The following is a 26,453-nucleotide window of genomic DNA, read 5'->3' on the forward strand; positions in this document are numbered from 1 at the left end:
CAGTTCATGTGCCCCRACCTCTCTCTGCTGCCACAACTCTATCTGATGTTGCTTGAAATTATGTGTACTCTTCTCTCTCTTTCAGTTGTGGGTTGGAGAGAGGATGCCCATTGCTACATCTACTGATCATGGACACAACCTCCAGACTGTGCAGCTACTAATAAAGAAGAATCAGGTAAATAGGTGTTGTTACAGCTCCGTACTTGCTATTTCTCCTTAGTGCAGACTAATTTGGAAAGGAAAGGTTTYGGATAAAACAGTGGGTGCTGTGGTGTGACAACAGGGGGTGGCACAGCCCCAGGTTGTCCACTCAAGCTCATGGTGTGTGTTTTGCTGCCCTTCTGGAGTTAAGACCCTTGACCTGCATTTTCTTTTCATTTGTGCATTGTCTCATCARTCAATTTTTTCCTGTGTAGACTCTTCAGAAAGAAATCCAGGGCCACCAGCCTCGTATTGATGACATTTTTGAGAGGAGTCAGAACATTATAACYGAGAGCAGCCCCAATGCTGAAGTCATTCAGCAGAGACTTTCAGACTTGAAGCAGCTGTGGAACCTCCTCATTGAGGAGACGGAGAAGCGCCACAAGCGCCTGGAGGAGTCTCACAGAGCTCAGCAGTATTACTTYGATGCAGCTGAGGCTGAGGCCTGGATGAGTGAGCAGGAGCTCTACATGATGTCAGAAGAGAAAGCCAAGGTGAGCAGCTCCACAGTGACACTACTTTGGGTTTAACTGCTTCACTGGAGGGAGGCAGGTGGCATAATTTCATGTGGCTCTATGGAATGGTAACATCAACAAGTTTAACTGCCTGGTGAAGCCTCAAGTGATCATGGCTTCTATCTGTTCTGACATCTCTGGTAGTGTGGAGGATAGACTGTCCTGTGTGGAGCCAGGGAAGCATCTTCACACTGCAGAGGGCAACTCTGTGCCTGCCTTCACTGCAAGGTCAGGATTGCCAGCGTGGTCCAGTTTTCTGTTAGTTTTGTATGCCASCACAATGCACCTGACTGTGAAACAGGGCCTGATGGTCAGTCAGCTGCTACCACTGTCACCAGCTTTGATTCCCAATAACCATCAGCTTTGAYTCCCAGTTTCAGACCATACCAAAGAGAATGTGAACTCCTGTTTTCCAAGGAGSTGTTTGTGCTGGAGCTTATTTGTTATAAATGTGCCAGGTTCACTATCCTGGTAAAATAAAGCTCAGCTCTGTATCAGGAGAATACATTCCAGGGGTGTTCAGTCTCCAGTTAAAAATGGCTTGTTTTTTTTTTTTTATCTACTGCAGATAGTTCACTGCAAAAAATATTGTATTGAAAAGATTTACTGACAATATCAATTAACACTGAAGAGTTGGGGGCTGTTTTTCTTAGCTGTAACAGAGCATAAGAAGTTTTCATTGGAGCTTTTCCAGGCACTTTYGTGGTGACTCCATTGGCATAGGCTRTGTAGGATTTCTTTTCTTTGCCCCATGCTGTCATTGAGATGCCTGACAAGTGGCATGTCTAAAACTGTTCCATATTTCTGAGCCCTGTACGAGTGTTGTGGAAACACACAAAAATCTTCATAGAAGAGGAAACTCGACATGCTCGATGCACAGCTGATGTAATTTTGTTCAACAGCCCCAGAGGGGTTGTTGCGTTCTCTCTTTCACTCATTATTTTGCTTTCTGGGGATAACATTTGCTGTGACACAAACTGTTCTATACCATTGGCAGAACTGTTCTATACCATTGTCTTCAAGCTGGTTTTGGGAGCTGCTCCTTATAATTCTTCCTGTCATTTTCTGCCACACTTACAGGATGAACAGAGTGCAGTGTCCATGCTAAAGAAACACCAGATTTTGGAACARGCTGTAGAAGATTATGCTGAAACTGTGCACCAGCTTTCAAAGACCAGCAGAACTTTGGTGGCAGATAATCACCCAGAAAGGTAATAACTGCCATTTTGAATCGGATTATGATTTTTGTAGTAATTCAGTCCCTTTATTGGGTGGTTCTGGCACGCAAAGACCACAGCAAAGAATAAGTAGCTCAAAAGCTCATACAGAGGAAGAGGAGTTCAGCCTCACTCTGTGCAAGGTGTGTGTTGGACCACCCTGATTTGGGCACAGATAGGGTCAGTATGTGCAGCTGCTGATATCTGSTGGCTCTGGACACCTGGAGTACCCATCTGTTGTGTCCCCTGTGCAGGCTGTAGGGTCAGGTCTGCCAGCACTGCTGAAACTTACAGAGGTGGAGCAGTCCTCAGGGACAAGGTCCAGATCCACTCTTCCAACCAGTTTGGATGGCCAGCACAGAAGGTCACTGTAATCCTTCTGCAGTGCTCCCCAAGATCTGCCTGTTCTCTCTGAGATTCCAGCAGAATTGGAGCCTAGAATCAGATGCTTTAAACATGGCCACATTAACATCTTACTTTTGGTAAATTTATCTCATCTTTCATAAATGGCTTTCCCTGGGGGAGTACTCAGGAAGCCTTAGAATTGTTTTGCTGTAAGTGCTGCAGCTCAGCAGACAGAATTCTCCACTTGCTTCAGCTGCAAGGTTGACTCCACTCGAGGCTGATGTATTTAACTGCTCAGCCTGCAGAGGCYGGAAGGTGCCACTGGCCTCGGAAAGACACATCCTGCCTCTGGTGGAAGGTTGTTATTTAATTCTAAAGCACTCTCTTGTGGTCATGGTGATTTCTGATGAGCTCTGGCTCTGGCTGAGCTGTCTGAGTACTGAAAGAACATCAYCAACTTTCCAAGACAGAGGGACGGCACTTTGACAGGGCTATATGGCTCAGACAAAACCCAGGCAAAAGATACAGCAAGTAGAAATACTCATTCCTTCTGCAAGTGCTGAGCTTCAAGGGTAAGAAACCCATGAGTGTTGCTGAACTCTGAAGCARAGTTTAACTGAATAGGAACTGCTCCCTGCCTCACTAGCTCAGATTCTTCTGTAGCTTTGGGAGAAGCCTGSTGTGATCTGTGGCCAGACAAATGGAGAGCTTGATTTTAGCTCCCCTCTCTAAAGCCAGGAGGTTACAATACAGGACAGACAAGTTTTCCAGTTWTTGCAGTCACCTCTGCCAGCTGAGGATCAGTCCAGCACGTCTGAGTTGAATTCATGCCTGCAGCAGACATGCATTCTGTGGATTAAATGCCTCAAGTTACTCCTTGCAGTTTTCCCCACACTGGTTCTGTTTGCAAAGGCAATGCAGGCTCAGTGCTCTTTGGTTTTCCAGCGAGCGAATCAGCATGCGCCAGTCCAAGGTGGACAAGCTCTATGCAGGCCTGAAGGACCTCGCCGAGGAGAGAAGGGGCAAGCTGGACGAGAGGCACCGGCTGTTCCAGCTCAACCGGGAGGTGGATGACCTGGAGCAGTGGATTGCCGAGAGGGAGGTGGTGGCGGGGTCCCACGAGCTGGGCCAGGATTACGAACATGTCACGGTGAGTCCTTGGAGGGGCCTTCTCTGAGAGCTGCTCACAGCGGGTGGCTTGGCTTGCTCAGGTCTCTCTGTACCCACAGCACTGCACAAGGCTCTTTCTCTGCCTTCCAGATGCTGCAGGAGCGGTTCCGGGAATTCGCCCGAGACACCGGGAACATCGGGCAGGAGCGSGTGGATACTGTCAACCACATGGCGGATGAACTCATCAACTCCGGCCACTCGGACGCTGCCACAATCGCCGAGTGGAAGGATGGACTCAATGAGGCCTGGGCAGATCTCCTGGAGCTCATTGACACGAGAACACARATCCTTGCAGCCTCTTATGAACTGCACAAATTTTACCACGATGCCAAGGAGATCTTAGGACGTATCCAAGACAAACATAAGAAACTGCCCGAGGAGCTTGGTAGAGACCAAAACACGGTGGAAACACTACAGAGAATGCACACGACGTTTGAGCACGATATCCAGGCCCTGGGCACCCAGGTGTGTGGCAGGTGAACTGTGGGTGTGGGAACCTGAGCTGCAGAGTTTGCTGCTGCCCTTGGCCCCTCTGTGGCTGTGAGACAGAGTGCTGTCAGCCATTCCCTRAGTGTATTGCTGTGGGAATAACCTCACCTGCGTCCTTTTCTTATCTGTCTGTTTGCTGCTCTGTCACTGCATTCGATTGATTATCTAAAGTAGCAATCTGTAAGTACACAGGCTTCTGAACATGTTGGCGATTGTTGGGTGTTATTCCATTTCCTGTTCTTGGTTGAAGAAATGAGAGAGGCAGAGAGCTTCTGTATTTATTTCAAATACAAAATAAGAAGGAATGTATAAGCCTAGCTGACTTTTTTGAAGTTTAGTTTTATTTTGGTTGGTCAGTTTGGTTTTTTTGTTTTTAAAAACATCAAAAAGCCCCAATCAAGCCCTTAGTGCCAGGAGCTTTATTTTTCCTTTCTGAGACAAAGTCCTACACAGAGGCTTTCTGACTTGGTTATCCACCTGGGTATTCTGAATTCAATAAGGCCTTTCTTTGTGCTTCCTAAGAGCAAAAGAGATCTATAGTCCACAGACCAGGCTAAGATTTTTAAAAGCACACAAACTTGATCTAATTAATGAATCTTTTGAACCCAAGGTGTGCCAAGTAGAAGGTGGTAGCTGTTCATACAGCACAGCAGGGATTCTAAATCAAAATACAACATACAGCTGCCAGAAGGAGAATTTGGGAAGGGAGCAAGTTGCATAAGGAATTGAGGAATTACCACTGACTGTATTTATCCCAGTAGGTCAGGAAAGAGATTTTATGGCCCAGATGCCAGCCAATTCTTGATTATRTTGCAATTTACACTAAAACAAAGGAGATAGAGCAAGCATTTGATTTTCCAGGTGTTTACTTTCAGAAGCTGTAGATTTTATACAGAAAATGGGAGACTTCACAAAACATCAATCCCAGTCTCTCAAAAAGGTAATTATAATCAAGACCTAAATGAAGGAATGTGTAATCACAGCACAGAGCTGTGGGGAAAGCACTCAGGATAATTTCTGGGTGAAACAGCCTGAGCACCGAGGTGGATCATTATGAAAGAGGTATGGTTTCTGTGTCTGTAGCTAGAAGGCTGTTTGATTTGATGTTAAAAACTTAATCATTAGACAAGAGCTAATAAAATGTTTCCTGGCTCAAAAAATATGTGAAACAGTCACAAATTAGCATTTGACGGCCCAAGACAGTGTTTGAAAGGAAGAGATTTCTGTTAGTAGAAGGTTCTTAACATTTCCAAATTTTCTTTTTTTTTGAAGTCATTATCTCTGTCTTTGAAAAATTACCTCTGTCACCTGGAGTAGTGGTTTGGATACAGAGTTCCCAAGTGCCTTTGTCACATATGTGAGAGGAAGGGAATTTGATGCCCTGGCATGTAACAGCCACTTTGTTTTGGCACTGTGTCTTGCAGTGGGTTCAGGCAGTGGCAGATCTTTGCTATTTTGGGGGTCCYTTGATCCAACAGTCTTCTCTAAGGGATAATACTGGGTTAAAAACAGGACAGACTTTTCTAGTGTCAACAGACCAAGTGCATTTGCAGTGACTTTAGAAAGCTCCTCAAGGGATGAATTAGCAGAGAAGTGTCCCTGTATTTGTGACTCAGAAGTCACAAACCCACTGACGGCTTTGTCTGTCCCAAACCTGTCACAGGTGCGACAACTTCAGGAGGATGCAGCTCGCCTCCAAGCTGCCTATGCTGGGGACAAGGCCGATGACATCCAAAAGAGGGAAAATGAGGTTCTAGAGGCATGGAAGGCACTGCTGGATGCCTGTGAGGGCCGCAGGGTGCGGCTGGTGGACACCGGAGACAAATTCCGCTTCTTCAGCATGGTTCGGGATCTCATGCTCTGGATGGAAGATGTTATCCGGCAGATAGAAGCCCAGGAAAAGCCAAGGTAATGTGAGGCATYTCTTCTCTATCAAAAGATAATGCTGCAGGTCAGCTGAGGAACATCTGTGAGGCTCAGTGTCACTGAGTGGCTTTCAGAGCCTGCTGCTGCAGCAACTTGCTTGTGTGTGTGGCTGCTGGAATAATTGCCATGGAAAATTGTACCCAAAGAGATTTGGTCTCACACTGGGGTTATTTGATCTCTGATTCAGACCAGGATGGTGCTGTTCCTAGGGAAAGGCTTCCTGAACTACAAACACAATCCAGCAATCAATTTCTTTTCTCCTTGAGTTGCAGGTGAGTTTGAAAATACAACAGCTATTAAATCCAAAATCCATGTTTCTGGTCATTTTAGGGATGTTTCATCCGTGGAACTCCTCATGAACAATCACCAAGGAATCAAAGCGGAAATTGATGCCCGAAATGACAGCTTCACCACGTGCATTGAACTTGGCAAGTCTCTGCTGGCCAGGAAACACTACGCATCTGAGGAGGTACCATGCTCCCTGTGTACAGCCTTGGGCCTCTAGGGGTTCTTTCTATGGGGGAAACCTGCCCCGTGTCACCCACAGAAAAGTAATGTCACCTCAGATACTGGTGCACTTCTGTGCTGTTGGGAAATCAGGATATAACTCCACTCTGGAATTCATGGTGGGTAGCAGAGGTGGCATTGAGGTTTGAAATGTCATTTTCAGCCCAGAAAATGCAAAGAAGCTGTTGCATTCCATTCTGCAGAGAATTGCTCTGGGATGGAAATGTGGCTTCTTTGAGCAAGGGCAGAGGCAGCTGTGAGACAGCCTGAACTTCCTGCAGGGATAATGGAATSCTGTGGAGAGGCCTGCAGGGAAATGGGCAGGATAATGTTTGTTATGTARGGAATAAATTCAAGGAATATTAAGAGAATCATATTCAACTGCTTAAAGCCTTGATTTCTTTTCTGATGTGTCTAGGCCAGAGCATAGAGGTTTAGCCCTTGATTCTCTTACCTCCCTTTGGGGAAGCAAGGATAGCCAAACATTGTGAGGCACTTCCTTTTCAGGAAGGGGAGAGCTTCTGCAACAATCCTGAGCTGCATATTTTGCATTATTCACATTAAAAGGGCAGAAGATTCAGTACCTGATTGCACTATTTACATTTGTTTGCCCATTATGCCCTTTTATCAAATACTCTGGGTGCTGTAGCTTTTAACAGACACTGAATGCTTATGCAAATGTGATATTTTAATGGAAATGTCACATTTTTTAATACTTGGAAGAGAAAACCAGCTGTTGTTTGCGAGTGAAGTCACTTCCTGAGGAACTCAATGTCTGTCAGTGCAGGGTGGGGGGAAGCTGCTGCTTGGTGCTTGTGTAACAGGTCTCTTCTCTCCATCCAGATCAAGGAAAAGCTCCTGCAGCTGACAGAAAAGAGAAAAGAAATGATTGACAAGTGGGAAGACAGATGGGAGTGGCTGAGACTGAGTAAGAACACCGCCAGATTTTTTTTGTGCTGGACCATTTCTCTTTTCACTGTCTGAGCATTGAGAAAACCCTGCAGCTCCTCACTTTTTTGTTACAGTGCTTTGAAGTGTGTTTGTGCTGGGATAGCTTCAAAGTTCACACCTGTTGGTTGTTAAATAATGGGAAATTTGAAGTCAAGAAATCTGCACCAAAGGGCTTGCTCTATGTGACCAAATTCAGAACTTGGTGTAGTAGCTTTATTGTATTTTGCAGTTGTCACATTCCAATTTCTATGCTGAAGTTAGTAGGTTACAGCAGATTAGAATAAAAAAAACCAAACTAAACTTGCAAAATGAAACAYGCATTTTCTCCTTCAAACAAAGCCAACAGGAGAAATTTGTGTCTTTTCAATTATCAGTTTCACTCAATTTGGATAATGGAAACACTTAGCCAAGTACATGTATTTTGTTCCCTGAGCTGTGTTTAAGAAAATCACAAAGCTGCCTAATGCTCCATGATGCTCTTCTTTGTGGCATTAATGGCTCTGACACCTATGCCCTCTTTGTTCAGTTTTGGAGGTGCACCAATTCTCCAGAGATGCAAGCGTGGCTGAGGCCTGGCTGCTGGGACAGGAGCCCTACCTGTCCAGTCGTGAAATAGGGCAGAGCGTTGATGAAGTGGAAAAATTAATCAAGCGGCACGAAGCGTTTGAGAAATCTGCAGCTACCTGGGACGAGAGATTTGCAGCGCTGGAGAGACTGACCACGGTGAGTGCTCTGAACCWCCCTGACCATTCCTCTTGGCTGATGGTTTGGAATAACTACCAGCATCACYAACCTGAGCTACAGCTGTTGGTTGTTTGTTGATCAACCTCAGCCAACCACCCAGGGCCTGAAGTTTCATGTTTCTCCCATACTAAAACCCTCTCTTGTTAATTTGAGCTYAACGACTTGCAAGGAAAAAGCTCAAATGATAAATAACCTCAGGAGACAGCAGAAGCTCTCTTGGGCCTGGGAGTAATAACCCAGAAGGAAATTTCAGAGCTGAGCAATTTGGTCCAGCCCTCTGCTGTACTGGTTGGGCTCTAAAATGGAAGGGGGATTCTGAGTGAAGAGACCCAGATCTGAACATTTCAAATTATTTTTGGTTAAAGATGAAAGTGATGGGGAGASGGGCAGTGATGGTGATGTTTGTTGTGTCGTGACTGCTTCAGTGCAAGGTTGTATTGTCCCCTAGGAAGACACAATAAGCAAAAAAAACCCCAAACCCCATTTTGAACACAGCTGCAATGGCAGTCATTAATGCTCAGAGAGCATTTTACCATCTTTGGAGATCAATTTGGCTTTAGATACTAAAATTGAGGTGGCCTGGGTTTTCACACACCTGAACGTCACAGCTGAAGACAAAAGGAACTGGAATTTCTCAGCATTGTCACAAAATCAGGCTGGTTTTATGGAGATGGGTTATTTCAGGGATTCAGACATGGAACATTTTATTTCTGTGTTTGGCAAACAGACAAGAGGATGTTGYTTTTGGATATTTTAATAACTTTGGCTRTTTTYWTGTTTGTCTGGGTTTTGTTCTTAYAGAATGAGTTGGAAAATAGACATAGCCAGTTGTGGGCTGCTGTCAGAGGCTCTGATGCTGATGCCCTCCCTGACAAATTTGGTGCCACAAACTTGGCATGACTGATGCTTTTAAAACTTTCCAATTTTAGTCCAATTCACTTTCATTTCAGTAATGTTTCAGAAAAATAGACAGAGTTGTTGTTAATTTATAGAAAACCCTGCAAAATGGGCAGTGCTTTTACATCAAAAATGTTTCCTCTCACAGTTGGAACTGCTGGAAGTCCGTCGGCAGCAAGAGGAGGAGGAGCGGAAGAGGAAGCCGCCCACTCCAGAGTCCAAGGTTGCAGAGGATGGAGACTCCCAGCAGCAATGGTGAGCTGGGCTCTGTACCTCACTCGGGGAACCCTTGGGCTGAAAATGTGCTGTAAAAGGAGAGCAGGTTGTATGGGTTTGGAATATGACCCTTGTTAGAAGATTTGGTGGTTTCTGGGGACAGGACCTCTCCCAAACTCCTGAATTCCCTGCTARGTTCACATTTTCCAGTTGCCACTGCTGAGGCATCCCTGATCCAAAAACAGGAATACTGATTTTACACTCCCTGGGCCACAAATTGCAGTTTCTGAACAACCTTGGCTTTTTTCTTTGATGAGCATTCCATTASAAATTTTAAGCTGCATCCATGGAACATTGACATTTATGAAATTGCTTATGTGATAGGAGGAGGTTTATTTGTAAGGCAACTCAGTAAAGTCTGGTTAAATCTCCCTTCACATCAGTAAATCATAACTGGATTTATTTAGTTGGGCCTGAGGATTTTAGGAACTTGCTTAAATTTCTTAAAATTAATATTCAGTAAGAAAATCTCATTTTGGTGAACAAGACGGGTGACTTCTAAGAGCCTTATCCAATTTCTTTTCTTCTTCCTCTCTCCCAACAGGGATGGGACAAAAGGAGAACAGGTTTCCCAAAATGGTTTGCCTTCAGACCAGGAATCTCCACGGGTTAGTTACCGCTCCCAAACCTACCAAAACTACAAAAACTTTATTAGCAGACGGACAGCCAATGACCGCTCATGGTCTGGACTGTAACCTACAGAATCACTTGCAGCAAAAGAAACCTTTTTTCAGTATGGTTTACTGGTACTGGTTTAATCTTCTGGCTTCAGATTTCCCTGCTGCTTTTCTCTTCCTTCCCATCAGTTGACTTTTATTTAATTAGCAGCTCCTTGGATATATATTTGCTTCACTTTAATCTTTGTTTATTTGAATCTCCCCACTGACACTTAGTTGTTTTAAGGTGACACATTTATTTCATGTTATTTACTGTGAGTTTTTCATGTTGCTAATAGTATTAAGATTTTCCAGCAAATGCGTCCTTTATATGAGTAATTGAGATGTAATGAGATTACATCCTAATGAAGAAGAGCACTAGGACCTGACAGGTATGACGCATCGAGTTATACTAACAGGTCTCAGCACGGCAACTTTATTAAATCAGCTGCATTAGCAAGAGTTATGTACCAGGCCAAAGATAATCCACACGAGTGAGCTGGGCAGGAAGGGCTGGGAGGGGGGAGTGTGACTGTGGACAAATAAAAGCCTTAAGGTTAGTTGTATTACATTCCATACAGAATGGACTCATTGACTGCAGAGACAAATAAACGTGAAATAAACCATTCAAAACCAGTATCTAGATTTATCTGGGGGTTTAGTCTTCATGCAGAATTGTGACCTTGCTGTGGTGGGCCCCCTTTGGCCTTGGTCCTGTCCAGCTGGCGCTACAGCAATTTGATTTTCTGGGCACCAGAGAGGCAGGGGTGTAAAGGAGAATAGGGTGTGTCCCCTTGGGAAGARGTTGTGAAGCTTTCCTTGAAAAACAAAATAAAATACATTATCTAAGATCCCAGCTCATTATTTTACCTAGGTGCAGGCTGAATGCTCCATGCCTTACTTGCTCCTTGATAGGAGGTGTCCCAGTGGAGTCAGGATGCATGCCAAGAATCCTCATGTGCAGCCATGACAATGCCAGTAAATGTCTCTGGAGTTAATGCAACACAGGAGCTGAATCTGGCTCCCCTCCTCATCCCCTTCCTGCAGAGCCTCCTTGTTTCAGTTAATGCTTTGAGTGAAAGGACACTTCTCTTTGTTACTGAACCTGACTCTCTGGGGTCATATTCAGTGCAGGAAAGGCTCCTGGCAGGCTGGGATATGTGGCTATCAGGGCTCTTACAGTGCAGCAGAGCAAACAGTTCCCAGCCGAGGGCTCTGGCAGGAAATGCCTTTCAGCACAGGTTTGCCTTTAAGAAGTCCATTCCAGTTAGTTCTGAGTCTGCACACAGACTCTGCCAATGTTCCACAGTACTCAGTAGTTCCACCTTTCTCTTCTGGAGTGAGCTGTTGTACATTCTAATGTTTATAAATTCTGTTACAGTTGTGGCAGGGAATGTGAAGTGATTTTCAAGCACATCTCAGATCATCATCTTGTTGGTTAGCGCAGCCTTATATGTCACCTGTWCACTTCTTTTGAAATTTTATTTTATTGCCATGCTACATAATGCATTTCCATGTTCATCTTTACCATCTGCACTTCAGTCTTCCATGAGAGCTTTCAAGCTCAGTTTGTTGAGTCCTGTGTTGCAATATCTCAGGTGTACAGAGCTGTGTCAATTCTGCTGTGAGGCACAAGATGTGCTGCTGTTGATCAGAATTTTGGCTTCTGACAACTGGCTGAGCAGTGCAGCTGGATTGTTCTGTGTGRGCTGAGCTTGTAAAGTGAGAGCGGCGATTGAAAGGATGTGCTTCAGTAACCGTACTTTTGTCTTTCCACTTCATGATGCATGTTGTTTTTTTTTTTCTTTTATCAGGATAACAGCATATAGCTTCTTAATGCATTTAAAAATTCCATATGCATTTATGGGGATGCTCTGGTGGTTGCCCTGTGCCTCGAAAATGTGCCAGTTCTCAGGGCAGGGTAGCTGTAGCTTCAGATTACACCATCTGCAGAGCCTTCAAATGTATTCTGGTGAAAAAGTAGTCTGTAGAATGAATTTATAGAGATAGACCTTTTTTTATTTGTATTAGTACAGTTGCATAAAAATTCCGCTTTTATGACAATGAAGAAAAAGTAAGTCATCAATTAAGATCATCATTTCAGGCACYAGAAGAATAAGATTTCACCTATTTATTGCAGCTTGTGGGACTGGCTTAAGGCATTAGGAAGGTCCTATTGCCAGAACAGCCTAGAGGCTGGCATCTGTTTGCATCTGAACCAGGCAAATCATTTGGTTCTTCAGCTGTGGGGCAGAGCCTTGAGTTGATGAACTGAGTAGATGTTGCTTCAAGCACTGTRAAAACCAAAGGGGCGCCTCCGTCTTTGTCACCACCTGTCTTGTTGCATGTCCCAGTCCTGCTTTAAAGATTTCCAGAGTAGCTTGTAGCCACTAAAGCACTTCCAACTAACCCCTCAGGCCCCATGGAGAGAGCTGTGTCATGTACACGAGAACTGTTGTGCTGTAACAGGAGTTTGCTGTTGCTGTTTGTCCTCCATGGCATTGTCTCCGCATGCCTCACGCATGTTTTTATTTATGTATGTTCAGCTCATGTTTTTTCTTTGTTTTCATGACACATCCTTTGCAGAGCTGTTCATGATTTATTTTGCTTGTTTTCTGTTAATTGTAGATAATACATGAAAGGAAATAAAACCTGAAAGAGCATCAGAAAAGCTTTTCATAGCCCTTTTACAACCAGTAGAATTTGACGTAGAAGGTGCAGGTCTGATAGTGTGATTRAAGTTGGCAGTTACTGTTCAAAGCCACAGGGCTGCAGATTGCATCACTGAATTCATATTATTTCCCATAGATTACGTTGAGTAGCTGTGCAGTGGCTGCTGGTTTGAAACTGGTCTGGTTTGCCTCGATTAGGGGCTCTAGGTACCCCCAAATCAGTCCTGTTTTCACATCTGGCTGGTACCACTCCAGCAAACACGCTGTTTTCTCTGTTAGTGAGAGGGGCAGGTACTCTGTGGAGTTCATTTAGGTTGTGGAGACAAGTTCCTGTGGACTGTGTGGTTCCTCAGTGCTGGTCAGAGGTGTCAGATCTCTCAGACAGGGCACCAGCCAGTGGCAAAGCAAAGTTTGAGGTTCAGGAGTGTTACTGGACAGAAAGGTGTGCAAAGGACTCTCCTTGTTCTTGAAAGGATCTGTTGGTTGTAGGTGGTTGGCATGGGTGATGAGTTGTGACTCGGGTTGTTCATTCCACTACCTGTGTTCTGGCAGTGTTTGGATAATGTTCAGCCTCATCTGTTTACCTTCTCCCCTGCTTTAATGCAACATTTTTGTTATACTTTGAGATTTGGATACAGGTAGTGAGGGTTGATGGCTTAGATTGATCCTAATTGTGAAGGAGCAGCATAAGGATATGTATCTGTAGTGACAGAGTAAAGCAAATCTGACTGAAACGCAATGTGAGCTCTGATTCTCTCCCAATTTGGGGGTGTAGTGTCTGTACTCTGGAGGTTTAGGTTGCTAAAGGCAGTTAACCAATCCTTCCCATGTTCAGAGCAAGCWGACACTCAGATCTTCCTAGGCCAATGGTGAGGTACAAGGTGTGAGGCATGATAATGGATATGGRACAGGTATAAGAAGTTCTAGCAAACAGTGACAAAATTGAGTTTGTTGCATAATAATTCGGCTGCTTTTGATTTGTCCAGGCCATGTGCAGAAGTGGGAATGTCTAATTAGTGTGTCATTCACAAAAACCTGCTTGTCTGCATAAAACCAGTCCAGAATGTTTGTAATCTACTAGAGCAATAGCAGCACTGAGCTTTAGTAACTTGCTAATAATAATACTACACACTGGTTGTGTAACTCCTGAGCTGCTACCAACGGCTCTATATGTCAAAGTAATGGTACAAGAAAAAAAAACAAAAAACCAAAACTGGGACCAAGCTGCATTTCAAAAGCTTATAGCCATTAGGATTCCAATTTAAATGATTTTTGGATGAATGGCTCCTGAAGACGTCGCCAGCTTGACCAGTGAGAGCTGCTGGAAACACGGCTGCTCTCTAGGCTATCGATCCCAGTGCGCCAGGCAACGCGACCAACAAAGCAAGTGATGGGCAAGGCCTTGGTTCTGTCTTTGTTTGGGGGTAAATAGTTGTGTGATGCTGTGTGACTGTGGTGGTTTTCAGTTCCTTTAACCAAAATCCAATCCACCTAATAACGCCAGTCTGAACCAGACCTCAATCAATTGACATGTGACCTCATTCCCTTTGTCTTTACGATCCAGTATCCTAACTGGGATGGTGGAGATGAAATGCATGGTGTAATCTTTCTAATTTCTGCATGTTTTGATTTTGTTGTGTCACTAGGGGAATGGGGAAAGTGGGAAAGGAGCTTTTACAGAAACAAATCAATTGCACACATTTTTGTAAATGCTCCTGGGCTATTATGACATCTTTCTCTGCTGACTCATAGTTAATACCTTTTATGGACCTCTAATGCCCCAGTAATTCCATAAATGTATTTAAGGTGGCTGATGTGTATAACTTCTACTGTTCCTCTAGGTTTGCAGAAAGTGTGATTGTTACTGTTCCAAACATTTGACTGCTTAGCAACAGATGATTGCTCTCATTCTAGGAGTAACTATGTATAAAAGAATTGACCAGCAGAGYAAAGCACAGTAAGATTCACACTGATGTTCAGCTGCTCTTATTTTCCCATCTCTCCACCTGTAAAATGAGTACTAATCCATTCCTACCTTCTAATTTCCTTGGCCTCCTGTGTCTCCATGGAGTGCGAGAAAGAACTTATTGGCCTGTGTCATTGTCCAGGCAAAGTTTATACACAGCCACGTTGTTCAGGGAGACAGATTAACTGCAGGATACCTCAGTGTTGGGGGCTTCTGGCTGAACGTGTTCTCCACTGTTCCTAGGTGGCAGAAACTGCAGAAACTAAYGAAATGGTCAATGGAGCTGCAGAACAGAGGACAAGTTCCAAAGAGTCCAGTCCCGTTCCCTCCCCGACGTCAGACCGCAAAGCCAAGAGCGGCGTTCAGGCCCAGACTGCTGCTACCCTCCCGGCCAAAACCCAGGAGATCCCCTCAGCCCAGATGGAAGGCTTCTTACACCGCAAGCACGAGTGGGAGACACACAGCAAGAAAGCCTCCAGCAGGTAAAGTGCTCCCTGTGTAACACAGGGCAGGACAGCCAAGGGCTCTCCCAAGATGGCACATCCATGTCCAGCCTCCTCCAGCTCCCAGAGACCTCCCAGGCTCCTGTTGCTGTAGGGAGTGAATGCTGCAGATGGGGAACTGCAGTCTAAAGATATTTGGTACAAAAGGCAGCATTAGCCACATTTGTCAGGTGGAAAACTAAGGCGGAGAGATACCACGACTTTCCCACTTCTCATGATGGATTTGTGGCAGTAGTGGGATTTGATTCCAGATCTCTCAAGTTGTACATTACTASAAGAAAAGAAAACCACGTAGGTGTGAGCCTAGAAATGGTCGTATTCTTCTGACATTTTCTGTTTGCACATTACAACTTTTCACCTACTTTGTAATCTGTTCAGCATGAACAGAGGACGATTGGTGTGCCATAGTCAATTCCATTCCCAAAGAATGTCCTGCAGGTCTCAAACAAGCAAAACTTTGAGATTTGTCTGCACTGAAAAAGCCTTCTGGGGTCCTTCGCTCTTGAAACCAGATTTATGACTTGACTGTCAAGGGAAATGTTCACAGCAAGTGCTGAGCTGCAGCATTGTCTGTGGGATATGGTAGGAGCTGAAGCACATGGCAGAGCTGAGATCAGAAGTGAGTACAGCAGGAGTAGTACAGTGAGTACAGTACCAGSATTTTTGTTCCACTGGAGTTGTTCACACCAGACAAAGCCTTTGTGGCAGTGACAGCCAGCAGTACTAGAGTGTGGGTACTTTTATTTCCAGTAATTGTTTTCACAGCTCTATTAGAGAATGAGGTAGATGATGCCACTAAGAGTATTTGTGTCAATCAAGGATTTCACATACAGTCTATTCCATTCCATTAATCAGTTTACAGCAAGTGAGAATTTCTTCTCCAACAGAGCCATTAAAAGGTCAATCAGCTTCTGTCTTAAGAATGCAAAGTGCCCAGTCTGCCAAACAGTCCTCCCACTGTGAGGTCATGCTCATGTGCTATCAGAGGGARCTCTGGGAATCTCTGTTCCTTTTGGCTTTTGTCTTAAAACTGTGCTTCTATGAAARAATTCTCTGTCTGCACTTCATGGGACATCATAGGCAATATTCACATCCTCACAYTAAACAAATCTCCACTAACGTACAAGAAATAGTTACGTTTGGTTTCTCCAGTTCTGCAGGCGAGAGCATTGTATTTTTAACTGCTTTTGTTGTTCCCCATGTCTTGAAGGTCATGGCATAACGTGTACTGTGTCATAAACAACCAAGAGATGGGCTTCTACAAGGACTCGAAAGCTGCTGCTTCTGGCATCCCCTAYCACAACGAGATCCCTGTCAGCTTGAAGGACGCGGTCTGTGAAGTAGCAGTCGATTACAAAAAGAAAAAGCATGTGTTCAAGCTCAGGTAWACTTGGGGCAGTGTTCTGCCCTTGGAGAAAGCTGTGATGGGTGTGTTTACTGGGAAATCCAGCCTTGGAACTGATCATGAATTAACTGCAGCATCTGCTTTTCTGAGCAAGCTCTTCCCAACACTGAGTCGTGGTTTGCTCATCAAAGGGAGCAAGCACAGAACAGTGTCACAATAAAATCAGAGCGCTTTCATCTGGGACAAGACCAGATGTGTGTGCCTGGAGTTAGGGGCCTGTATTTCACAGTGCTAGGCTTTTCAGCCACTCCCTCTGGAACTGTTTGAGAACACTGATCATGGTTCTGCTCTTTTCCAAATCAAGCCTCTTGTTTAATTTTTTCAGCATGAATTTAGGAGCTAATGAAGACATCTCTCACATTTTCAGGTCTAGACAGTATAGTTACAAACCATTTCACTCTGAASTGTGTGAATGACCTGTTGCTCAAAGGTTAAAAAAAGGCGTTTCCTTGGGAAACTTTGTTTTACTGAACAATTTTCTAGTGGCAACAGTTAAAAGATATTTGTCATTACATAGCTATGAGATCATTCTGTCAAAGGAGATTTACTTTATGAACTGATCAGGTKATATATTTCAAGACAYRTGGTTTGGATTTTTTTGGCAGAGCAGAGRGGATGGTGGTGTAATACTATATCRGTACAGGAATCCTCTAAAGATCATAGAATCCCTGTCCAGGGAAAATTTGCTTTATGGAAAATATATGTAAAAATATATAGCAAATATTTAGGGAGATGTACCTTTCTCAAAGACAGGCCTGCAGCTATATGATTCATCCTTTAAACTATTTTAAACCTCTCTGAATTGCTAATGGAAGGATATGCTGTTCCAAATGCAAARTTAGGCAGAAAAAACAGCTGCCCTTTTTGCCAGTGTTTCATTACCTGCATTAGGCTCCTCGGTTACTTGCATATAGATATTTCCTTTACTCAGGAACTGTTGTTTTGCTGTTTAATCCTTAATTTCATTTCATAAAGAGTTGTTTAAATGCTGGCTTCTTGTTAGAAAAGATGGGGAAGCCTGTAGCAGAGCTACCGCTGCCTCTGCCTCCTGCTTGTTCTGGTGTCATTCAGTTGATTTTTAATTTATGTGTATCATCATATACATTGTTAAATGTATCCCAATTAAATGACCTGAGTAAAATCAGCACAGGAATCWGAGGGGAGACTCTGGCCTTCACTGTGAGGAGAGGCAGCTGCTCATCACTAACACTAATACTTAGTGTAGGAGCCAGCACCACACCATAGCTACAAGGGCAGAGCAGCTGCAGAATTTTGTGGGGTTTTCACATGAGCAGTGAAAGCTCTGGGTGCTGCCTGTGACCTTTTWCTTTTTAAAGTATTGAGTAAGCCTCGATAGTGTGTTTTGTGAAAGAGAAAATATGTACCTGAAAGAACAAGTACTGAGCAAGCAGSCACACAGAAACACAAGCACCACCTTGAGTATGTCCAGAGCCTGGAGCTGCCATGTGTGTGGCTGAAACAGGAGTTGTTGGGGGTGTTTGGCATGTGAGCATTGTCCTRTGCAGTCCTGTGTGCCTCAGGCTGCTCATGTGCTGGAGCCGAACAAGCAGGAGCTAAAGCAGTGTGACCACTACTGAACTAAATTTGTGATGGTTGCTTTCTTTCCAGATTGACCGATGGCAATGAATACCTCTTCCAAGCCAAAGATGATGTAAGTGTAGTTTTCTTACCGTTTATTACTTTGATAGCTGTGCTGTTGTACCACGGGGAGAACCAGCTGTTGAGAGCTGGAGTGCAYTCTGTGTGTGGGTGATGTGTAGACTCAGGGCTGCTGAGCTACAGCCTATGGGAGGTATCTTTGGAAGTGCACAGCCAGAGGGGATGAGGTGGAGCTGGTTTTCCTTGCATTTCTCACCTGTGTCCATTCCCCCTCCACAATGTCACGGGAGTCAGAGGGGTGTGCTGGTTGTAACGGTTTTGTGCCTTTGGGGATTTTGAAGGAGGAGATGAACACGTGGATTCAGGCCATCACATCAGCAATCTCTTCAGACAAAATCGAAGTGTCCCCGACCACCCAGAGCACTCCAGCCTCCAGCCGTGCCCAGACCCTGCCTGCCAGCGTCACAATAACCAGCGAGTCTAGCCCTGGCAAGCGGGAGAAAGACAAAGAGAAAGACAAAGAGAAAAGATTCAGCCTTTTTGGTAAAAAGAAGTGAATTCCATCTCCACACACTGCACTTCTCTGACCGTTCCAGTGGAATTCCAGCATGCGAGCTCAGAACCAATACGTTACTCTCTGTGCCTCATGTTCCTCAATGTGATTGACATTTTTTTATTTATAGAGCGTTTTAAAATAAAAAAGCCAACAAAAAAAAAAGAATCTAAAGTTACAAACGTATGAGGTGCATTGGGCAGCTTCTGTGGGAGAGGGAGGACCAGGTTTTGGGGTTTGTTTTTGTTTTTGTTTGTTGGTTTGTTTTTTTTTTAAATGAAGTTAATGTAGATTAGATCTTAATATTTAAACTGTTCCTCAATTTTGTGAGGCTGTCTTGGAAAATAACCCACTCCTAGTGCTATTGGTATGCAAGGCAGCGGTGCTTTCGAATCTACTGTGCACATGAGAAACCAATGTACAAATTCTGAAAGGCATTCACTTCCAGTTAAGGTTGTTATGCTGAGTCCTGACTAGTAGAGCCTCCCCTTGCGATTCTAACAGGAATTAAAGTGGTAGTGTGTTCTCTTTGCTGTAACAGAGTGCAGGTATGCGTTGACTCACAGCCCAACGTTGGTATTAACACCATCCGAAGCGTCCCGGCATCAAGTACGACAGATAAGAATGTTGGTGTTCAAGATGGATTAACAGGCTGGTACAGTTTTAAATAAGCTGTAATTTCAAATTTCTTTCTTTTTTTTTTTTCCAAAATACATTATATTGTATGTTTCAGATAATTCTAGTACAAAGTATAATAAGACTAGATGTATAATAAACCCTTTAAAATCATCGATAAGTGTAAAAGTGGAACTGAAGCATTTACTGGAAAAGTAATGTTACTCAAATGGTTACTTGCTTGTCAGCTGCAGCACTGTGTGTTATAATTTTGCTACATTACCTTGCTCTTTGATACATAGTGTGCATTTCTGTCACTGTAACTATTGTAATGAAAAATTTTCATCTTACTGCACAATCAAAAATTACATTTAATAGGAATGAACTTTCAATGACTGGGCCTGTAGTCAAGAGTAGTACTGGAACTGGCTTTCAGTTGTATCGAACTGTACCTCTAGACTTTTACCCTATCTGTTAAATATATGCGATGTCATTAAATGCTTTTAAAACTAAATTTGCTGGGTAAGTTTCTTATTTCATTTCTGATGATGTTAAACATAATTTTGAAAGAGGATCAAAAATAAAGTTATTTTAAAATGTCATCTCTCCTGTGCACTGAAACTGATAYATTCAAATGTAATTTCATTCCTTTGTGCAAAAGTTCATTCTGAAATAGTTGTTTTCTCTCTTCTCACRTTTCTTTCCATTCACTTCCCACCTGCCCTCCCTCCCAAATTAAGTGCCAAAAATAAAAAGAATTAAATTAATATTTTGCAAAATATTCTGATATAGAACTTTTTGTGGGAAGTGAAACTAGCAGAGTGGATGGGAGTAAGCACACAAAGGCTGGGGCACTGYAGTTCCCTGAACATTTACCCAATGGAGGTAAAGCTCCATGTTCTAGCTGGCAGCCAAAGAACATCATTTTGAGTAAGCACCAGTCTCCAACTTTTTACCCATCTTTTGCTCAAGTGCTTACATCCTTTCCTTACTTTGGACACCACCCAGGGAAYCATCTAAAAGGAATAGCTCTAAGAAGCTCCAATATGTTTTAAAATCAAAGAAATGTAAGGAACCAGGGTTTTAATGTATTGTGATTGTTAAAATATGTTCAAATATTGATTTTGATGGAAAGCAGATAAATTGCAAAATCAAGCGTTTCCAAGTGACAGTTTCCTGAACATGTGACCAATACAGTGTCTTAAATTATTTTCATGGAATGTACAGTGTTCTCTGGGTTTTTCTTGTTTTCCAAGTTTTTGGTTATTGAACAGTGAACTATTCATGCACACAAGTTTTTACTCTGTAATGTTATATTGCTCAGTCTAATTATGAGTAGCATGTAGGCTAACACTACTAATATTGTAAATGTAAAATTTCATACAGTTGAAAAAGTTGAGATTTACRTTATTAGAGACTATGAAACAACTTTCTTGCTTGATTAACAAGCGCAGAGATGTTGATGCCTTACATATGTCACTTCAACTGAGCTGGTGCAATGAGCAGTCACACAGATGGATCTCGACAGCCTGTGGTGTGTGATTTTGTAGTGATTTGGTGGAACATTGCCTTTAGATTTGTTTTCTTGTTTGTCTCGCTCCTTACTGGAAGTTGTTCCCAGTAATGACTTGAATAAAAATCCTTTCTGCTTAGGGATTGAYTGGAAGTTGCTGAGAAGCAGGAGTGAATTCCAGTAAGCCTTGGACCCGCAGGGAGCAGTTCCCTGCAGAGGGAAGTCAGGAGTAGCCTCCCTGGACAGAGCCAGGTCAGAGGAGTCAGGTCAGTGCACACATCCGTGTGCCAGGGCAGGAGGGAGGGGCGTGCAGGAATCTTTTGCACCTTGTGAAGGGAGGGACCGCTGCTGGAAAATACTAGGGGAAGAGGAAACTGTAAACATGGGTGATTGAAATGGGAGCAGGCTGTCACTGCCACCAGTGTCACCTGTTCAGAAGTGGCCGTGACACTTTCTGAATTATACCAGTGACCTTGGGTGGACCCCCAACAGGTGGAATATTCTGTCCTTCCTGGAGCCACATGGAAGGTGAGGATTTCTAGCATAGTTTAACACATTACTACAGCTGTTTYGTRTATAAAYTGTKGTATTTCCTCTGAGATACAYTGCAAATGTCATAGAGAACCTGAAYCTTAAAATTTTGAAAGAAAATTAATTCAGGCAAACAATGTCCCAGCTGTGTTGCTGTCATTGGTAAGAAGAGGAATTGTCCTGTAGTCAGGTCAGTCTCCCTTTTTCCATTTTGGAGGGACCCTCACATCACATTCCAAAGTGTCAGAGGGCCCTTCCCGTATCCTGGCAAATTGAGTAGAGTGTGGGGAAAAACCCCAGAACTCCTTAGCCATTGGAATTTAGCATGTCTTTGCGGGAAGGTTTTTTTCAGATTAATGCCAATAATCTGTTAATCTGTTCTGTGTAGGGAATATGCTCTGTGGTAGGCTYGTACTCTGTATGAGGAAGATTAATGGTAATGGTAAAGAAAGGAATTATTAAAGGAATTAATAATCTCTGTCCCGGTGAAATACTTGTTTAAATGTTTTTTCCCTTCACCATGGTCTACTTTCTTATGGTTGAGTTCACAGACTTTAAAGGGGTAGGGTCTTCAAGAATCTGCCTTTGCAATAAATACCTTGCAGATACCATAGTTTTGTTACTTTTGGTGGCTGGGGTTTTTGGTTTTTTTTTTGTTTGTTTGGGTTTCTTTGCTACCTTTGCTAATCACAGGTGGCTGAAGAAATACAGACACTTAAATCACAAAGAGTTGGAACAAACATTAGTCCTTTTCATTTAGAGGAAAATCAGAAAATCAGACTGTGTGATTGTTAAGAATGAAATTACTCTGAGAAGTGGACATGTCAGCCCTGTCTATGTGCTGCTCAGTTGAGGCCACCGCCTCAGCAGGTGCCTTCTGGAGTGTCCGGACGACCTGGAGCATGTGCCATGCCGTGGAAGGGGGTGCAGGGGTGGCGTGTGCCCCAGCTGCCATCCCCGGGTGCCGCGGAGCCACTCCGAGCCCCACGTGGGCGCATCCGCAGTGTGTCGTAATGCAGCACATCCCGCCCGCAGCGGGCGAGCGGGGCTGCCGGGGCAGCTTCCCCGCGGGACAGCCCCGGGACGCACGGCCAGGGACATCAAATGGGCTGCTTGGCATCTAAATAACTAATGGAATGAAAGGATTTTGCGTGTYGGTGCCTGACGGATCCTTCCTTGACTCAGCACCACCCCCCAGCTGATCAGCCTGGTGGTGGTGAACGCTGCTACAGTGCAGTGTAAATAACACATTTTTCTGTGTCTGAAATATCATTTACTTTGTATTCCAAAGTAAAGAATGTCACACAATATTCTCTCACTCTCAGATGAAACGCTGAGGTGGCTCATTATGTTGAAACGGCAAAAATTATCGGGGCCTAACATGAATTTCGTTACAAGTTTGTTATTGCTGCTGCTGTTCTCCTCCCACGCCCAGCTGAGACRGAACTGTCCCTTGCTCACCGAGTGCCGGCATCGTCCATGAGAGGTCACTGTATTCAGGGACATGCTGAGCTGCGGCGGAGCTGCTACCACCGGAACCGCACGCCGGGGTTATCCGTGCGCTCGAGAGAATGAAGAGCTTGGATCGAAGTCCTCTTCACTCAGAAAGTCACATTTGGAAGGAGTTATGTAAACTCGTGGCAAGATTTAGACACGTCTCGTCTGAATCGTCGTAGGAGGGAAGTTGAGTCAAGTATGGCAGCCAGGAGATGGAAAGGTGAGGAACACCACCATCCTTACTGTGGCAGGGAAAAGGAGATTCTGTGGGAAGACTAAGCTTTCTGCAGTGATTTTWAATTGGTCACTCAGGTTCTGTGAAGAGATGGCAGAAAGGCAGCCCCCCAGGCCGGATGAAGGCAGGCAGTATCCTGTGAGAGATGGGATCTGGGAGACCTTGTGCCACTGTGTCCGAGTGTGGAGGTGGGATGGGSAGGTTCGATCCATCTGCTGTTCCTGGCTGTCCTGCACAGCTCTGGGACAGCAGCAGAACCAATCTGTCATGGTTGATCAGAAGGGCTTTCCCTGCAGGCTGGTTCTGGAAAGAGCCTGGTCTGTCTGGTCTCTCCAAGATGGGCATGAGGATGGAAAAGGCTCCATTTTTTCTTTTCTCCTTTTTTTCCTMACACTGTTTCTGGCTGGATCCGAGCGTTTCATTAATGCAAATCAGTATTTCTGCCCACAAGGAATAAGAACTTAGAGCCAATTCCCCTGTTATGATTTTGTAGTTAAATTGTAAAATCACCGAGAGGCATCAGTCAGGATTGGATTAATGTAATGCCAGGCAACAAACAAGCAGAACTAGATCACAGCTCCTGCTCTGATCCCTCCCCCGAGTTCTTAGGGWTTTTATATAATTTTAAAAAGCATTTGCAACTCCAATAAGAGGTACCAGTTTTGAAATACCAATTAATATGCCATCTGTGTGCATCTGCTGTACATTCAGCCATAAAAATATGAGCTATAAAGGCTATTTTGTGGAGCAGAGATCTAGGACATAACACAGATGTTTCTGGGAGGGAAAACCTCAGTGTTCATTCTTAATCACAGCTCTTGGACATGTACAGAATGGGCAGGATGTATCACAGAGGATTGAAGTCCATTTGAGATGTGGCGACTTCTGGCATCTTCTATACAAGGCTTGCTTTAAACAAGCAAACTAACAAAAAAACCCCCAAAAAACCAAAAAAAGACAACCCCAAAGCCGTCAAAAAACCCAACAGCATCAAATGGTCCCTTTGGCAGAGTGGTGACTGTCATTCACGTACTACTCGTCCAAGATGCTACATTGGTTGGTTTTTACATTTAACCCCCCCCCAAAAAAGTAGTAAAGTCACAGGGTATGTGTTCCAGGCCAATGTACTCCTTGCCACAAAGAGGAGGAAAAAAMGTTGCTGTTATTGCCAGTTTTTATATCTCTTTTAATTAAGTTCTTCAATATATTTCAAAGCATCAATTTTTACAGTTATGTGAAATTGGAAGTATATTCAGACTACTCTTTTTTTTTAAACAGAAATGCTCTTTTTTTACTTAGGCTCACATTTTGTCTTGGTTTGTGTTGCTTCTTCCATTCTGTTTTTGATGCTGAATACTCAGAACCCAGAATTAACACCCAAAAAAATACACCATGAGAGCATCCAGGATATTTATGTTGTGCTGACAGTGAACAGCAGGCTGCAGTATTGAGGAACATTTCCAGCAACATGACAGCTCCTAATAGGAAAATAATGCCTTTCTTTTTTTTTAATTGGAAAACAGATTGCACAAAACCTCATGCTTAAATTAATTGAATTAATCACCATCAAAAATTTACTTAATTCTTGASAGTACAGATTATAGAAAAACGAATGAAACTGATCTTGTGTTGCTCCATGTTTAGTTTTAAAATTTTTCTCTGAGGTGTTCTTTTWTGACTTAATTATGCTAAAATAATGATAATCCTTTATAAAAATAACTTTTTCCAAAACAGAGGATATACGTTTTCCTGAAGGATTAAATACCAAGTTCAGCTTGACTGCTGTTGCTAACAGAGAAGTGACAGGCATGCCAGCAGAGGCTTGAAACTAGTTTTTTGTTTGTCCTTGTTGGGTAGGTGAAAATCCTGTCATATAGATTAATTTTATAATGTAAATTAGATAATGTAACAAAAAAAAATCATAAAAAGAAAGCTGTGATCATGTGGAAGTTATTCCTTTGAATAATACCAGGGTGGRAAAGGACCAAGAATTTGTGAGGGGCAGTGGAGGGGCYGRTATYGGTATCGATCTCTTCACTCCYGTGACCAGTGACAGCACCTGAGGGAACTGCGAGCTGTGTCAGAGCCTTGGGATGGATCTCAGGAAAAGGTTCTTCCCCTTGTGGGTGTGGGGCACTGAACGGGCTCCCCCGGGAATGGTCACAGCCCCAAGGCTGCTAGAGCTCCAGGAACATTTGGACAGCACTCCCAGGCATGCACAGGGTGGCATTGCTGGGGTGTCTCTGCAGGGACAGGAGCTGGACTGCATTGATCCTTGCGGGTCCCTTCCAGCTCAGCATATTCCATGCTTCTATGACAAAACAAGGTGGTTTTGGTGAGCGGCTGCTGAGGAAGGAGTTTAAAAAGGTGAGCGCGAATTTGTAGTTTGTGAGGCTTTTGTACACTATTGAACACGGGGAAAGCAGAAGGATGGTTTTTATTGCCTAAATCCGCGTGTTCCTTGCGGGGCAGGGCTGGGCAGGGCGGGGCTGTGCCGGGGGCCCCTCAGGGCCGGGTCCCCTCAGGAGAAAGGGCGGGAAGGGCCGCGCGCCGCCGCCCGCGCGCGCCCCGCGAGGCAAGAGGGCGGCTCCGCCTGAGGGCTCCGCCCGTCCCCCCGCCCGCCCGGGGCCGGCGCTCCGCCGGAGGCGGCTCCCGAGACTCGGGGTTCGCATTCCCCGAGGGCCGGTGTCCCGCTGCCGTGTCCTGGAGTACTGCCGGCGCTGTGACCCCGTGTGCGAGCGGTGCCGGCACGCCGCTCTTCAGCTCGGTCGGTGTGAGGCGTGTTGTGTGGGAAAAGGTACAGGGGTTGTCAGCCTTGGAATTCCTTCTTCCCGTCCGTCTGGCGCTGTGTTCTGTGAATGGGTGTTTGGTTCTGCTCCTCTGCTTCCAGCATCCTCTTCGCTGCGGTTGTGGCCGARTTTGTGGAGGGCTGGGTTTGGGCTCCTGTGCAGTGATACTATAARGCACTGGATGTCTTATCACCAAAAACATGCAGCAACCACGCTCGACTAATAATGGTAATATGAATTCTGCTTTAGGAAAAGAAGAAGACAAGGGAGGAAATTTATTCCTTATAATGTAATTCCAAAGGATGACAGTAATTTAAAAAAAAAAAAAAAAGTGTTACATCCCCCACTACCTCATGGAGAATCAGGGTGTTGTGTGACTGAAAACGGGAAAATAAGATTGTCTTATTACATAGTTGCTATAGACTAAAAAAGGAGGGAGTTTTGGGTTGCTGGGGGATGAGGAAAAGTGGAGTAATATTCCCATATTTATGCTGGATGTTGTACATGAGATGAGATTGAAAAGAAGATTTGTATGAGGACTTGGAGCATTGGATCCTGATGAACAGCCTCAGAGGCCCCCAGAGCGGCCACAGCACCCATCCAAGGAGAGCTCCCCCATCCAGAGAGTGCTCCCCCATCCAAGGAGAGCTCCCCCATCCA

The 26,453-nt window shown here is 44.2% G+C and overlaps 1 protein-coding gene across 5 annotated transcripts in view; it reads left to right on the forward strand.

Moving 5' to 3' along the window:
- The window catches only part of SPTBN1 (spectrin beta, non-erythrocytic 1), a 116,173-nt gene extending 96,343 nt beyond the window's left edge, over positions 1 to 19,830 (forward strand). For 4 of the 5 annotated variants that reach the window (XM_057382093.1, XM_057382085.1, XM_057382101.1 and 1 more), the window contains 15 exons: positions 86 to 175; positions 417 to 695; positions 1,797 to 1,927; positions 3,224 to 3,428; positions 3,539 to 3,913; positions 5,601 to 5,845; positions 6,194 to 6,332; positions 7,214 to 7,298; positions 7,848 to 8,044; positions 9,111 to 9,217; positions 9,783 to 9,846; positions 14,776 to 15,014; positions 16,246 to 16,419; positions 18,070 to 18,112; positions 18,402 to 19,830. In XM_057382093.1, the coding sequence (XP_057238076.1) occupies positions 86 to 175; positions 417 to 695; positions 1,797 to 1,927; positions 3,224 to 3,428; positions 3,539 to 3,913; positions 5,601 to 5,845; positions 6,194 to 6,332; positions 7,214 to 7,298; positions 7,848 to 8,044; positions 9,111 to 9,217; positions 9,783 to 9,846; positions 14,776 to 15,014; positions 16,246 to 16,419; positions 18,070 to 18,112; positions 18,402 to 18,617 (2,589 nt within the window). In that variant the 3' untranslated portion in view covers positions 18,618 to 19,830. Of the gene's footprint in view, positions 1 to 85; positions 176 to 416; positions 696 to 1,796; positions 1,928 to 3,223; positions 3,429 to 3,538; positions 3,914 to 5,600; positions 5,846 to 6,193; positions 6,333 to 7,213; positions 7,299 to 7,847; positions 8,045 to 9,110; positions 9,218 to 9,782; positions 11,671 to 14,775; positions 15,015 to 16,245; positions 16,420 to 18,069; positions 18,113 to 18,401 lie in introns of those variants that run through there. The other variant, XM_057382118.1, reaches the window with a different exon arrangement.
- Positions 19,831 to 26,453: the final 6,623 nt, after the last annotated feature.

This window comes from Malurus melanocephalus, unplaced genomic scaffold (genome assembly GCF_030028575.1).
Source record: "Malurus melanocephalus ecotype Western Australia unplaced genomic scaffold, MMel_1.1 scaffold_13, whole genome shotgun sequence".
Lineage (NCBI taxonomy): Eukaryota > Metazoa > Chordata > Aves > Passeriformes > Maluridae > Malurus > Malurus melanocephalus.